The sequence below is a fragment of the Psammomys obesus genome, unplaced genomic scaffold (genome assembly GCF_907164565.1).
Source record: "Psammomys obesus unplaced genomic scaffold, mPsaObe1.curated_primary_1811, whole genome shotgun sequence".
Classification (NCBI taxonomy): domain Eukaryota; kingdom Metazoa; phylum Chordata; class Mammalia; order Rodentia; family Muridae; genus Psammomys; species Psammomys obesus.
In genome coordinates, this window is record NW_026596234.1 from 10,934,610 (window position 1) to 10,950,656 (window position 16,047).

At 52.2% G+C, this 16,047-nt stretch overlaps 1 protein-coding gene across 1 annotated transcript; it reads left to right on the forward strand.

The window, feature by feature from the left end:
* The first annotated feature begins 5,732 nt into the window (after positions 1-5,732).
* On the forward strand, positions 5,733-14,587 carry Kcnb1 (potassium voltage-gated channel subfamily B member 1). Its single transcript, XM_055595925.1, has 2 exons — positions 5,733-5,741; positions 8,411-14,587. The coding sequence occupies exons 1-2, from the start codon at positions 5,733-5,735 to the stop codon at positions 10,415-10,417; spliced, it is 2,016 nt and encodes a 671-aa protein (XP_055451900.1). The 3' UTR covers positions 10,418-14,587.
* Positions 14,588-16,047: the final 1,460 nt, after the last annotated feature.

Genomic DNA, 16,047 nt, shown 5'->3' on the forward strand with positions numbered 1-16,047 from the left:
GAACGGTGAGTGAATGAGTGAGTGAAAAGACTGAATGGGCCGTTTTAAACACCTAAGCCGCTATTTGAGGTAGCAGTCATGCACACTTGGCAGGCGCTACCAACTGAGCCACACTGCAGCCCAGAGCGCAGGGTCTTAACCAGCACGTTCGCCGGCCCCTCCTGCTGGACATAGGTTCCCATTCATCTCCAGAGGTGGTTGATCCTGTGCGCACGGGCCTGGGTTCGATCCGCTGCAGTGCCGAAATGGTTTTTTTTTATTCATTCCATCTTCTTGTTTTAAACTTGTGAAGAAAAAAGACAGGGGTGAGGCTGGGCCCAGGCCTGCCATCCCGGCCGGACCAGGAGCTGAGGCGGGAGGATCGTAAGTTCAAGGCCAGCCTGGACAACGTAGTCTGCTGTCTCTTCCTCTGCCGTGGTGTAGGTGGATGACGGGAGAAAGCACTCCGGCAGCCGGTGCTCTTCCGTGTTCACGGGCGTCTGCCAGCAAATGTGGCAGTGAGGGTGGCCCTCCTGGGGCCCTTGCTGTAGATTTAGCCATAGCCATTGTTGCACGGTCGCCTCCCCCACATTCTCCCCCTCCCCCTCCCCCAGCATCTCTCCTGACCCATGGGGAGGGGGGGCGCTTTCAGCTACGGGAACGCTATGGCTAGCTTCTCAGGGACTGGCCCCTGTATCCCCATCCCTCCATACCAGGGGTCGAAGGCACCGCCTTGAGGCCCTAGAAGCTGTGGACTCCACCCTGCCTAGCCAGCCGCACACCCCCTCCTAACTGTATTCTCTACAGCAGGGACAGCCTGCGCCATCTGTCAGTGCTGACTGACAGCCCCATCGGCCCCCTGGCGGCCCGTGTCCTCCGCAGGTCTAGGGGACTGGCAGTCACCCAGCGGGAAGGGCAGAGCCCCTGGCTTTCCCTTTCAGGAAGGAACCTTCAGAGCACCTCCTCCCCACCCTCCCCGGGCAGACCAGGGTTGACCTCTGCTTCCCTCTCGCTCGGTCGCTCGGGAGACAGGAGGGAGACGATCCCCAGCCCCTGACCTCCACAGGGAAACCTCTTCCTTCTGCTCACCTATGTTCCATATCCTAAAGGATATTTTATTGTGTCACAGTGTTCATGCGTGTGTGCCACTGTGAGTGCATGCGTCCGGGCCACAGTGCGCATGCGTGCGTGCATGCTACTGTGTGCACGTGGAGGTCAGAGGACAACTTGTGAGGATGTGTTCTCTCCTTCAGCCGTGTGGGCACCAGGAGAGGACTCAGACCGCCACGCTTTGCAGCCAGCACTTTTCCTCAGTGAGCCATCTTGCTGGCCCAGCGCTGGGCTTTTGTTTGGTTGGTTGTTTCTTGTGGTGCTGGGAACTGAACTGAGGACCTCAAATATGCCAGGCAGTCATTCCACCACTGAGCTGTATTTCTAGTGGCTTTGAACTTGTGATTCACCTTCCTTTTCACTTCCCAAGCGCTGGGATGATGAGAGCCCCACCACAGCTGGTTTCTGCGGTGCTGGGGGTGGAACCCAGGGCTCTGCGCATGCGAGATCAGCGCTCTACCCACTGAGCCACATCCAGGCCATCATTCATTCATTGAGATGGGGTCTTGTTGCGTAGCCCAGGCTGCCCTGGAACTAGCAATTCTCCCACGTTAGACTGAGTGCTGGGATGAGAGGTGTGTGCCACCATGCCCATCTTTGTTCTGTGCAGCTTTGCTGAGGTCTACCATCGGCCCTAGGGACTCACGTTTGAGGCTCAGTCCATACCCACAAACTGGAAAGTATCTCTGGAAAACATGCTGCCGAAATACCCTGTGAAGATTTCTGAGAGAAGGGAAGCCTGTGCCTCTGGGGACAGTTGGGGTGGATGGGACGGATGCCACTGGGAATACAGACCAAGCTCCCGTGGCTGGAGATCCCAAACCACACAGAGCAAGAGCTGGTGGGCTTCTCCCCAAAAGGTCAGTCTGGTGCTGGGGTTAAGCTCAGTCTGTCTCCCAGCCGTCAAGACAGAGAAAGGAGAAGGGGTCTTCACCAGTTTCAGGTGCCTTTTGCTGCCCAAACCTGATCACAGGACCACATATAGCTGCAAGGGAAGCTGGGAGATAGAGCCTTTATCCTAGATGGCCCATGCCCAGCAATGGGAGAAGGAAAAGACTAACACTGGGGTTTGTGCTCTTTACAGGGATCTTGAGGGGCCAGGAGAGACAACTGTTTGCAGTTATACCAATGAAGTGCGTGATGGTTTGGGACAGGGTGATGGCTGTCCTGTGGTGGAGAGGAAAGGTCAAGTCTGGAAATGTCTGTGAACAGGAATTGGCCAGATGTGAATAAGGGCAAAATAAGGAAGGATGGTAGAACACCCACACACACACTTAAATCCCAGGAAGCAGAAGGACCATAAAAGGAGCCCCTTCCTGCATCCTTGAGCACTTCTTGGGGTGCCCTGTAGCCTGAAACCACATCCCAGAGCCACCCACCGCTGAGTGACCCCGAGAGGCAGAGGCTGTAATTCTATGCAGATCTCTGAAACATTTTTTTTTTCACACATAGTAGCAGGTCTGTTAATAGCTATTCTCATTGTCATGGCACCAGGATGGCCCAGGACTGCAACAGCACACGGGTATGAAGGCCTAACTAAGGTGAGGGGCAAAGATCCTGAGGCCCTAGGAGCCTGCCTCCGGGAAGGGGTGGCTGCTCCTTACCACCACCTAGTGTCCATCACTGGAAGTATAAATTGGTGGAGCGCCTCTGCTTTGCTGAGGGAATCCAGCAAACCTGGATTTTTATGTGAAATCTCCCAATTTAGCCGGATGTGGTGGTGCATGCCTGCCATCCCAACACTCAGGAGAATCCCAAATTCCAGGCCATCTTGGTCTGTGTAGTGAGTGTCAGGCCAGCAGACGCTACACAATGAGACCCTGTCTCAAACAAAAACTCCCAATTTGAAACATGAACAACTAAGGCAAATGGCTCTGGCTGGATGGGTGGCCCCTGGGCAGTGTCCTGAACCCCTGTCTCCCTGTGACAGCTTCTCTTGCCCAGGCCCATGTGCCCACCAGCATCCCCTGCCACTCCAGCCTCCCCCCTCAGCCCTTGCAGCAGGCAGGGAGAGGACAGCCCCTCAGGCTGCTCCCAATCCCTTAATCGGATCTGCTCCTGTGACCCTTCCAATTAAAACTCCCTGATGTAATCCCCTCTCTACCCCCCCCTTAAATCCCAGGAAGCGGAAGGACCATAAAAGGAGCCCCTTCCCTCGTCCTTGGGCACTTCTTGGGGTGCCCCCGCAGCCTGAAACCACATCCCAGAGCCACCGCTGAGTGACCCCAAAAGGCAGAGGCTGGTGTGTTCATTCCCTCCTCAGCTCTGTGCGCCCGCTCTGCCAGGCACTGACTTGGGAGCTGGGGGCACCGTGAAGGAGGCAGGTCCCACCTTTGCTCCTTGGCTGGCTTAGGTGTGTCTTTGCCTGCCTAGACCTCCCTTTCTCACTGATACTACATTACTTAGTGTTCAGTGGTGGCTGGTGACGGTAGAGGATCTAGGACGTCATTTGCAAGTAGCAAGCCCCTAGCTAGCCGGGGGTTCACAGCCACCTGTGACCCCCAACTCCCAGGAGGCCAAGGCAGGAGGATCCTGAGTTTGAGTCCCACCTGGTCTACATAACGAGACCCTGTCTGAGAAAGATAACAACAGAGGAGCTCCTTCCCTCCTGTGACACTCCTGAGGTCATGGGGACTAAAAGCAACGGATGTCCTTTGCAGAAAATGACTCCCTATCGTATTTTGTTGAAGCTTGCTTTACTTCTCCTGTACAATGCAATGGTTGTTTTTAATTTTGTAAATTATTGTTAACATTTCCACATCTGCTCACTTTAAACACTGACCCCTCTCATCTCCCACCTTCCTCTCATCCTCCCCGCCCACCCCACAAACCTCTCTCACATTCATAGCTTTTTTTTTTTTTTTTTTGCCTTGCGGCTCACTGAGATTAAACAAGGCTATCTGTGTGGCCTTGAAGCTGTTGCTTGGACCTTGCTGGGCTCAGCAGCAGCCACACAACTGAAGACAATCCCCCTTTCCCCGAATCCCCCTCTCCCAGGATCTACCGGTGACTGGTAACTCGGAGGCGAAGGCTGAGGCCCCTGTGAGTCCCTTCCTCTTCCTGACTGGCAGTTAGGACTGGTCCTGTGTGGGCCCAGTGCAGGGGATGTGACGTCATGGTTATGACGACTGTACTGAGCCTAAAGAAAGGGCTTTGTAGCCCTTCTCAGTTCATGCCTCTTTCACAGCGTTCCCTGAGCTGTTTGAGGGTGTGGCATAAGGTGCTTGCTCAGGGCTATTTTGATCCCTGGATGGACCATCTTTGGTTTGTCCAATCATGGCTTCTGGTTGTTGCTTCTCTGCAGCCCTGAGGAACAACAGTTATTAGATACAGGTAGGAGAAGCGACTGAGGAGCCCCAAATGCCCTAAGTAATTTGCCAAGGGTCCTTGCATCTCTGCTGAGCATAGTGGGCCGAGTGACGATGGGTGCGTCCTCTCCTTTCCCTGCTGAGTCTTCTCAGAGTTGAGCCCTATGCTATTTGGACATTTGGTGCCTTATCTACCTACCCTATTGGAAGGGCAAAGAAGGGACAGGGAGGTGACAGCAACAATAGGAGCAGTCACTAGGCTGGAGCCATTGAAGAAAACCTGATCCAAACAGCCCTAAGTCCCTCTTATGTTCCTCTCCTGTTTGGCATACTCAGGGGACTCCAAGGCCTAGGACCTTGCCATGGGAAGAGAATGTGGGCACAGACCCTGCCCCATCTCAGGCTGGCTCCTGCCTCTGAGTTTGGAGCCTGGAGTCCTGCTCTGACCCAGTGATTCTCCAATCCCAGGAAAGCAGGGACTTTTCAGGCCCACAGAGAGCAAGGCCAGTTTGGGCTCCCACCCCCATGATTGAATGGCCCTCTCTCTTCCCTAAGATCCAGGATTAGGACTTGGAGGGCCTGTCTCTGGATGCACGGGGATACAGCCTTGAGGTAAGAAGCCATGGGGTTCACACAGCCAAATCCATAACTCCCTCCTGTGACAGACCCTTCACAGGCGGGTATGGGATAGCTTCATCTATAACTCAGTCCCTACATGGACTATTCGCTATGTGGGGCTGCTCAGAGTTGTCTGGGGTTAGAAATGAGGCTTTCCCTGCCAGCCTCTGAGGAAACAGAATCTTCCAGCTCTTAAAGGGACAGACCCCAAGATCCATTCCTGGCAGGAGCAGAGATGGGAGCAGGAGCCAGCAGCTTTCAGCCTAAGGCCTGTGCTTGTACTAACCAGGTTCAGGCCCACTGTGTGCCTAGCCTGTGCTAAGGGTGACACAGGTCTCCCCTCCAAAACTACCACAGGTCTGCCCCAGAGTTTCACAACCTTAGCCCGGATAATGTTCTGTCTCTAGGGTCACCTTGTGCATTGTGATACTGGGTGATACCCCTGACCTCTCCTGATACCAGTTGCACCCCTCCTGTGGGCTGGAGCAGCCACGTACCTAAGTGTCCCCAAGGCAAGGTGCACTCTAAGTAGCCGCCTCATTGTACAAACAAGGACACTGAGGCAAGGAGGGGGCCCAGCACTCAAGGCCAGGAATGGCAAAGCCGGGCACAACTGCTCATGAAGAGTGATGACATGATTATCTTGGAATTAACGCATCTGTCATTGGATAGGCAAAATGGGCAGGTTAGCGTGTCATTTTGTAGAAAGTGGCTGCAATGAAGAAGGTGAGTGAATTTTTCCCAGAGTACTATGGTAACAGGGGAACACGCTCAATTTGGTGTCCGACTGAGAGAAACAGGCAGCTGTGGGAAAGCCAAGCGATGGGAGGAGGGGATGGGCTTCCTCGATTGGCTGGTGTTGTGCTGGTCCTCGGCCAGCTGCAGGCACTCAGCTTGCCTCGTTTGATGCCCGAGCCTGAGCAGGATACCCAAAAAGGCTGAGGGTCAGCCCTTTCCCTGGCACCGACAGGTTCTGGGCGGCAATGGGCATACGTGCAAGTGCGCCTGTACTCACACATCCACACACACGTGCATACGCTCACACACGACTGGAATGAGGCGTCAGAATCCCCATGGTACAGCAGCACAGAGCCAGGGCCTGAAGGTGGAGTGCCCCTTGTATCCAGGGATAGCAGGGACCATGTTGGAGGGAGGGAAAGGACTGCACAGGCGTGGTTTCTGTTTGGTTTGGGTTTGGTTGGTAGGTTGGTGTTCTTGCTTGCTTGCTTGTTTGTTTATTGTGAGCAGAGGATCTCATTTAACCCAGGCTGGCCTCAAATTCACTATGTGGCCAGGGTGCCCTCAAACTCCTGCCCCAACCTCTAGGGTTGGTTAGAAACGGCTGAGATTCCAGGTGTTCACAACTTCATCTGGTTCATGCGGTGCTGGGGCTGGAGCCCACAACCTCCCTCATTCGAGGCCAGCTCTGTGCCCACTGAATCCCCTCCCCGACTCCCTCTCTGAACTTTTACGGCTTCTCATCTCCTACTGTTTGGGAGGTGCTCGATAGTGTTTGGGATTGCCATGTGATGAACTCCCACAAGCCATTTGTTCCCTGGGTCTCTGAGCATAGATTCTCTAGGATGAGTTGACTGAGGCTGAGTTTCCTGTCCACCCCAAAACCAGTCAGCAACAGGCAAGAGCACAAACCTGTGAGCTGCCCCACCCTGCCCCAGGCAGTAGCAGAGGGATGGGGATGGGTGGCCAATGAGAACATGCAGGCCTTGTGACAGACAGGCTGAGAGTTCAGGTTTGCACGGAGAAGTCGTGGAAATGCATTAAGTAGAAATTAATGTCACCGGATTTTTTTTCCAAGACTGTGTGTGTGTGTGTGTGTGTGTGTGTGTGTGTGTGTGTGTGTGTAGCCCTAGCTGTCCTGGAACTTACTCTGTAGACCTGGCTGGCCCTCAGACTCACAGAGATCCAGCTGCCTCTGCCTCCCGAGATTAAAGGTGTGCGCCTCCACCTCCACCACCACCACCCAGTATAGATTTATGTTTTTTACAAGAAGACCCTGAAGCTATTCCTTGTATCTACTTGCAACTGGATTCATTGATCTCAACAAATATTCATTGAACCCCTTCTCTTGGCCAGTCCTCTTCTATAATCATCATGTGTGTGTGTGTGTGTGTGTGTGTGTGTGTGTGCGCGCGCGCGCACGCGCGTGCGCCTGTGAGCCACAGTGTGTGTCTGTGTGGAGGTCAGAGGACAACTTTGTGGTGTCAGTTTTCTTTCCAGCCAGGCTTGTGATTGCACCTTCTCCCACTGAGCCCTCTCACCAGCCCTGGCGCCCTCTTCTTGACCCAGGGCACTAAATGGTGAAGCTGGTAAAGCAGCTTGGGCCCTTGAGCCTAAAAGTTCCTATTTGCCCTCCCCTTCTTCAAACACATGTGGGGCATCTGCACCCATGGGAAAGTGGCCCGAAAGACCTTGTGCTTTTTCTGTTAGCAGATGACCCTTAGGGCTCATCTGACAGTTTTAAGATTTGTAGTTACTCTCTTGGGTGTTTGGCCTGCATGTATGTCTGTGTACCACACGTGTGCAGTGCCAGCAGAGCCCGGAAGAGGGCTCTTGTCCCCTGAAAAAGGAGTTGCAGACAGTTGCAAGCACTGGCAATCAAATCCAGGTCCTCTGCAAGAGCAGCCAGTGCTCTTAACCACTGAGCCATCTCTCCAGACCCTCATATGCCAACTTTCTCTCTCCTCCGCTGAGCTAAGGGCGCCTCCTTTGGTGTGTGGGCCGGGGAGCTGGTATCTCATAAAGCCCAGATTCCTGGTGTGAGTAGCACTTAATAGAGTTGATCTAAAAATGATATATGAGCTCTGTGTGGTGGTCTCACCCATAATCCTAGGACTGGGAAGGTAGAGGCGAGAGGGGAAGGAGGGAGAGTCTAGCCTGGTTAACAAGAATAAACCCCGTCTGCAAAAACAAATGACAATGAAATAAGCCATGAGACAAAAATTGCCCAGCTCAGCACTGGACATCAGCACCTCACCTCAGAACAATACCCACAGTTACGCTTAGCCCCCTGACATTTTTGTAAATAACATTTTATTGAGAGGCAGCCACACCCATTCATTCTTTTTTTTTTTTATTTTTTATGTTTATGTTATTTTATTTTTGTCCAGGCTGGAGGTGCACAGCCACAGCCAACATTTTTCCTCTGTTTTTGTAGAGAAGGTTTGCTCGCTGACAAGCTTGAAATTGTTTTCATTTTCTAGCCTCAGTTTTCACATCTGTGTCACAAATGGGTTTAGAGAAATTATCTTTTTTCACTCGGCCAGCCATGATGTAACTGATGAGATGTTAAAATGCACTGAATGCTGTGATGGCCATGTGTGAAGGCCATGCTTTCTCTTGTGGGTGCCTACTGAGCCTTTCTCTTCTCCCCACAGATCCTGGCCATCATCTCCATCATGTTCATCGTCCTCTCCACCATCGCCCTGTCACTCAACACGCTGCCTGAGCTGCAAAGCCTGGACGAATTCGGCCAGAGCACGGATAACCCGCAGCTGGCCCACGTGGAGGCGGTGTGCATCGCATGGTTCACCATGGAGTACTTGCTGAGGTTCCTGTCCTCACCCAAGAAATGGAAGTTCTTTAAGGGGCCGCTCAATGCCATTGACTTACTGGCCATCCTGCCCTACTATGTCACCATCTTCCTCACGGAGTCCAACAAGAGTGTGCTGCAGTTCCAGAATGTGCGGCGCGTGGTCCAGATCTTCCGCATCATGCGCATCCTTCGCATCCTGAAGCTGGCCCGACACTCCACCGGCCTGCAGTCCCTGGGCTTCACACTGCGAAGGAGCTACAATGAGCTGGGCCTGCTCATCCTCTTCCTTGCCATGGGCATCATGATCTTCTCCAGCCTGGTCTTCTTTGCCGAGAAGGATGAGGATGACACCAAGTTCAAAAGCATCCCCGCCTCTTTCTGGTGGGCCACCATCACCATGACGACCGTTGGGTATGGGGACATCTATCCTAAGACTCTGCTGGGGAAAATCGTGGGGGGCCTCTGCTGCATCGCCGGGGTCCTGGTGATCGCTCTTCCCATCCCCATCATCGTCAATAACTTCTCCGAGTTCTACAAGGAGCAGAAGCGACAGGAGAAAGCCATCAAGCGGAGAGAGGCTCTGGAGAGGGCCAAGAGGAATGGCAGCATCGTGTCTATGAACATGAAGGATGCCTTCGCCCGGAGCATTGAGATGATGGACATCGTGGTGGAGAAAAATGGGGAGAACCTGGCTAAGAAGGATAAAGTGCAAGATAGCCACCTGTCTCCCAACAAGTGGAAATGGACCAAGAGGGCACTGTCCGAAACCAGCTCAAGTAAGTCCTTTGAAACCAAGGAGCAGGGGTCCCCAGAGAAGGCCAGATCCTCTTCTAGTCCTCAGCACTTGAACGTCCAGCAACTGGAAGACATGTACAATAAGATGGCCAAGGCGCAGTCTCAACCCATCCTCAACACCAAGGAGATGGCACCACCGAGCAAGCCGAAGGAGGAACTGGAGATGGGAAGCATGCCCAGCCCCGTGGCCCCTCTACCCACACGCACAGAGGGCGTCATTGACATGCGTAGCATGTCCAGCATCGACAGCTTCATCAGCTGTGCCACGGACTTCCCTGAAGCCACAAGATTCTCCCACAGTCCTCTGGCGTCCCTCTCCAGCAAGGCTGGGGGCAGCACAGCCCCAGAGGCAGGCTGGCGGGGGCCTCTGGGTGCCAGCGGTGGGAGAATCCTGGAGACCAACCCCACCCCTGAGGCCAGCCGCTCTGGTTTCTTTGTTGAGAGCCCCAGGAGTTCCATGAAGATCAACAACCCCGTGAAGCTTCGGGCGCTCAAGGTCAACTTCATGGAGGGTGATCCCAGCCCGCTGCTGCCCTCTCTGGGAATGTATCATGATTCTCTGAGGAACAGGGGCGGTGCGGCCGCAGCTGTCGCAGGGCTGGAGTGCGCCTCCCTCCTAGACAAGCCTGTGCTGAGCCCAGAGTCCTCCATCTACACCACAGCAAGTGCCAGGACACCTCCTCGCTCTCCGGAGAAACACACAGCAATAGCGTTCAACTTTGAGGCAGGCGTCCACCAGTACATAGACACAGACACAGACGACGAGGGGCAGCTGCTCTACAGCGTGGACTCCAGTCCTCCCAAGAGTCTCCATGGGAGCACCAGCCCCAAGTTCGGCATTGGAGCTAGAACGGAGAAGAACCACTTTGACAGCTCCCCCCTGCCCACCTCCCCTAAGTTCTTACGGCCCAACTGTGTCTACTCCTCCGAAGGGTTGACTGGGAAAGGGCCTGGGGCTCAAGAGAAATGCAAGCTGGAGAACCACACCTCCCCGGACGTGCACATGCTGCCTGGAGGAGGATCACACGGGAGCACCCGGGATCAGAGTATCTGAGCTCCCCACCACAGAGAAATCAGGGATTTGCAAGAGAAATCGGGGAGGAGGGATGTTTGGCTTGCCTGCCGCTGAGTTCGGCCTGAACTTGGAGACACAGGCCCTGAAGAATCCCAGTGACAGGAGAGACCCTGAGAGCCATGCCGGGTCCGTGGGCACGTGACCAGCCACGGGGACCACAGCTAACAGCATCTTCCTGAGATGACATGAGCGGAGCTGACAGCCACCACTAAGACCTAGCCTGGGCCACGTACTTCCTAGTCTCCTCTGGAGGCTCTCTCAGCCTTCGAGTGAGCCACCACCGTCTCTCATGGCTTCAGCTGGAGGAGGGTGCTGGAGCAAGGGGCTGCTAGTGAAAGAGTGAGCCGACCAAGTAGTACTGGGTGTCGCCTAGTCACCCCCAAAAACCAGGATCCTCCTGTTGGAAGGGTACAGGGGACTCTTGATCGTGAGGAATTCTGGGCACCATCAGCCATACCCCCAACGCACAACCTTAAACGAGCAGGGGACTTCGGTGGTTCAGTATTCCGTGGTCCCTGGGGCTGTATTCCGAGACACCGACAGGGTAAGCTGACAGTTTGGACTCAAGTCCTTCTGCCCACCTGGCGATCGAGGAAGGCTTCCGACGGCTGGCACGCAGCCGAGGGGATAAACCAGGGCACTGTCTCTGGGCTGCCACAGGGATGAGCGTTCCAAACAGCTCCAGCCTGGGCTCAAAAGATATGAACGCGTCAAATATGCAAACCGAGATAGCTTATTCAAAGAGACTGTGCGTGACTGAAAAACAGCATTAAAAAAAACAAACAATAAACTTCATTTTCTACATGAAAAAAGGAAGGGAAAAAAAAAGAAGCCTCACTGAACTGCCCTGTGCAGGCTTGTGACTGCATACTGCTGCAGGGAACACCTACTATGAAAGGAGTTTTTTTTTTTTTTTTTTTTCTTTGTTTCTTGTGGTATTCAAGCTAATAATAATAAGTTAATAAAAAGCACTTTATGTTTTTCTAATCTAGGTTCTGCCAGGGACAGTGTCAAGATCTCCCACTTTAAAACAAGCACTATCTCCCTTGGGCCGCATGCTGGCCCTGCACTTGGGGTGTTACTTGTGCCCGTTTCTGGCCACGGTGGGTCTACTGTCACCACATCAGAGTCTGGGGTTCCTTCACGGTCCCTCAGGATCACCCCTCATGGGTCAGGAGGGGTCCTCAGCCCTTGAGGCAGGGCTCTCTTTAAAGTCTTGTGTGCAGGAGGCACTCGCGTCTCAGCAGGGCACGGCAAGAGTTGGGTGTCGGGTGTTGTACCGTTCTTCCTTGTCAACCAGCCATTGTGTGTTCTGTCTGTCCTGAAAGCCCGACGCTCCTTCCTGCAGCCATCTAGGCAGACGGCACAGCCAAAAGCAATAAGTACCCATGTGTATCCCTAGAGGTTCCGGTGTACTTTCTGGTGTCAGTCTTCCTGTCCTAGCGTGTTGGCCTGGCGTCGTCCTGCCGGCTTGTAACCCAGCGGCACAGTGCTGTTGGCCCTTCCTCGGTGACACCAGTCTGCGCGATGCTATCATTATGGCGGCGGTGTTGTTGGTCAGTCTGTCTGTGGTACAATGGGGTAATGTGGTTTTCTTACCATAGTGTTAGTGGATAACGTCCCTAATGCTGTAGTGTCCTCCTCGCTGTCCTCAGAACAGTGACAGGTGTGTGTCTTCCTGATGGGGCAGTGACATGCTACTGATCACCTGTCCTCGGTAGAACGTGTGGCTGATCTGCCCGGTGGTTCGATGGCGTGATCCATCCATCAGCACACGTAGGTCACAACGTTCTGCCTCCTCTCGTCTCCACGGCTGAGGTCGGGCCACCTGTCCCAGGTAGGATGCTAAACGGTCATCCGCCATCCTTAAACGTCTCTACCGTTCACGACACTTCTCATTCTCTCCAGAGACCAGGGTCCCCCCTCCCTCCAGAGGGCGAAACTTGGTATTTGCCGTGTGAATGAGGAAGAGAAAAAAAAAAAGAGAGAAGTTGGCTCTGTGTCACCGTCCTCAGAGCTTTCTCAAAACAGCACAGGGGCCGAGACCGTGATGTCACCTGCACCAGAAGCACCCTGGAGGCAGGAAGCAGGGAGCCTCCAGAGCCCCCTTGCTGAGCTCAGCCTGGTGCAGGGGGCCTGCTGACGTGACCGTGGGACCGTTCTGCTGACCACCTCCCATGTCTCTTTGTTTCTCATCACCATAGACGTCACCCATCAGCACAAATGTGAAAATTCAGGGAAAACAAACAAATGTTTTTTTTTTTTTGATAAAAAGTAAATAGTTGTGATTTCGGATTCAGATATTTTTAGAGCTATCTGTAAAAACTCCTACTGATGATATAGTCTATTTTACATATCAGGAAGTAAACACGTCTTAACATAGCCATATATAGCCAGAAGGAAGTTACCGCCCCCTTCTTCAAACCAAGGCATTTCATTTGTTGGTTAAACCGATGGTGGGTGTACAGAGTAGGAATGATTTCTTTCTTTCTTCAGAACCACTTGGTGCGACTTTCCTTGTAACCAAAGGCCCCTTCTGCCTTGTGTCACGTAGGACCTGCCTGTCCCTCACTCCTGTGCTTTGTCTGACCTTAAAGTAGCATTTTACGGAGCAAATGGCGGATTCAGAATGCCCTTCCCAGCTGAATAGGCAGAGTCCGACAGAGTTCCTGTACAAACAATCATTGAAACAGTGTAAACTATGCGTAAAAATTTTCCGTTTTGTTTTGGCTTTTGTTGGCTTTTTTTTTTTTCTTGCACTTACGTATGTGTGGGAATATAGCTTTTTTCCCCACGTGTGACTCAAGTTAGACTACTGTAAATTTTTCCTACCAGCCCTCTACCTGCTAAAAAGGAACACAGTTTCATTCCGCATGTACCTGACCTGGGTACCTGTGTTTACAAGTGTGGGGTAAGCTGGATAAGGCTCACCAAGATGAAGCTGAATACGGCAGGTGGGTCTGAGTAGTGAAGAGGGGAGCCAAGGTGTGGAAGCAGAGGCCACCTGAAGTTGGTGGTCCATTTCATCCTTGGCCTGACCCAACCAGAGCAAAAGGAAGTGAGGTACCCAAATAACACCAGGGCCTGATGGTGGAGATTATGAAATCAACAGGACCATCAAGAACCCAGCTGAACCTGAGTTCCGGCACCCATCACGTCATCAGAAAAGGCCAGGCATCAGGCAGCTGTGCTTGCCCATCACACTGGGAAATCTGACCCCTGGGAGAGGTGAGGAGAAGCCAATTCTTTCACCTTTTCATCTTTGGATGCCCCCAGAGCAGTGGATCTGGGCTACAGATTTCTCTCCAGGATTCCATCTTCAGCACCGTTAGAGGAGAGAGAGAAAAAGAGAAGAGGACTTTTGTCATCGAGGAGAGAGGAGATACCAAAGTCATGAGGAAGCCACCCTTAACGCACTCCACTTGCCCCAACAGTTGCTGGGAATCCGAGCTTACTTTCCAGCTGAGTCTCACCTTCTCTTCCACCTCTTCTGTGTTCCATAGCTGCAGCCTCGTCTCTTCCCCTTCTCCTGAAAAGATCCGCCTTTCTAAGGAGAGAGAGAGAAAAAAAAAAAAAAACTCAACAGCATCCTCTTCTCTACAACTGTAATGTATTGCTGATATTTGTAATTATTACATATTTGTCTGACTCTGGTCATGGCTGAAATGCCTAGTCCATGAACAAGGGGATATTTAAAATTCACAGACAAGGGTCCCTAAAGCCAGGTCTCACTCTCTCTATAGATATAAAGATAGATAGATAGATAGCTATAGATATATAAATCTCTCTCCTTTCCTTATTTCTCTGCCAACTCGTCTGAAGTGAAGTGACCACAGGCTACACTAACTCAAAGGAGGGCGCACAGAAAAGCTTCTAGAACACACTCCTTCAGAGACGTACTTTGTGTGTTTGTAGCTGAGAAGTTGGCAGGAGAAAGATGGGGCTTCCCAGGTCCCCAGCAGGACAATAGAACACTCTAGCTTCAGGCATCTCATAACCTATTACTGTTTATATGACAACACCCAAATGCTTTCATGTCACCAGGCCAGGGCCGCCCAAACCAGCCCTGGCCACACCTGGAAGTAAGAGTTACCTCTGTGTTTTCTGTTGCCATTTTTCTGGCTCCAGAAACATCTATATCCTAGGACATCCACACATCTCAGAGTAGACTATTTTTTTGTTCATATAAATATATATATATGTATTTTTAGTATATTTATAATAGGGCAATTGAGTCTAATTTCTTTTGTAACGGTAATATCTTGGGGGTTTTATCATTGCTCATAGCTGGTCTTTTCTGCTCTCCATCATTCCTTTCTACTGTTCGTTCCTTGGGCTGTTTTGTTTTTTTCTTTTCTTCTGTGGGATTCCAGTCTGGGGGTGGGCAAAGACTGGGGTTTGACATCCTGGAAGATTGTGTTCCTGGCGCTGCGGGGGGTGGTTGTCTGTGTCCCCTTATCAGGTATGTGTTCCCCTGGCTGTTACTCTTAAGAATCCAGATGTGCAGAAGAAAATCAGGTGCACAGTGGTACAGTTGGGACCTGGGCAGGGAGAGTGCACACCCTTCCCTCTCCTGATCTTAAAGGACTGAGCTTTCTGGTTCCCAGATATTGGAGCCAAGACCCTACTACAAACAATCTTGTCCCTGAGCAATGACTGAGCTCAGGGTCATTCCTGAGTCCCCCTTGGCCAGACTGTACCGAGGTCCAGCTTCCTGCTTCCCAGAGCCACCAACTGGATCCAGGGACCAGGGCATATGCAGTCTCTGGCAAACCTCAGAAGGATGTACTGCATCTCTATTCCATTTCTCACGGTCTCAACAAAAAACAGTGGCCAGACGACAGCCCAAAGCTGCGACCTCCCCATCCAGTCCCTCTCGGCAGTGCCAAGTGAGAGATCTTCGGCAAGAGTGGCAGTATTTTTCCAACTTCCATTTTTCCAAGCCTTCAGACCTTGGTCAGCCCTGAACATTCATCTGAGTCGATTTTGAGCCTGGGGCAGGTGGTGCACAGACAGCACACAAAGTGAAAGGGATGCTCAGCCAGTCACCTGCCTACCTCAGCTCTGGACTATAACCTCTGCCAGCACCAGAGATTTGAGTCAAGCCAGGACAGCCCCATCTCAGACAGCGAGGATGTCCCCACTGAAAGAATGCCAAGAGGATGCTAACCCACACACAAATTTATTATTCTGGTGGTTGGACTCTCTTTTCTTCCCTTTGGATTTGTTCTGTCTTGCGGTGCTGGGGACCGTAGAGCCATGGCTGTGTCAGACAAGCACTCAGCCCTGAGCTCCATCTCCAGCCCCTGAATGTATTATTTTGGAATGTGATTCTAATAAGTTTCCCCATCCCTAAAATCCCTGGTAATCAGGTTTGTTCCAGAGCCAAATAAAACAGACAAGATGTTGTGTGTGTGCATGTGTGTGCGTGGGTGTGTGTGGGTGTGGGTGGGTGGGTTGGTGCGCGCGCATGTGTGTGTGTGTGTGTGTGTGTGTGTGTGTGTGTGTGTGTGTGTAATTTTTGCATAAGAACAAAATTAAAAATTGCTGTCCTGTTGTTTCCTAGGTTTCCTGTTCAGATAAATAAACACTGGCTGTCTTCTTAATAA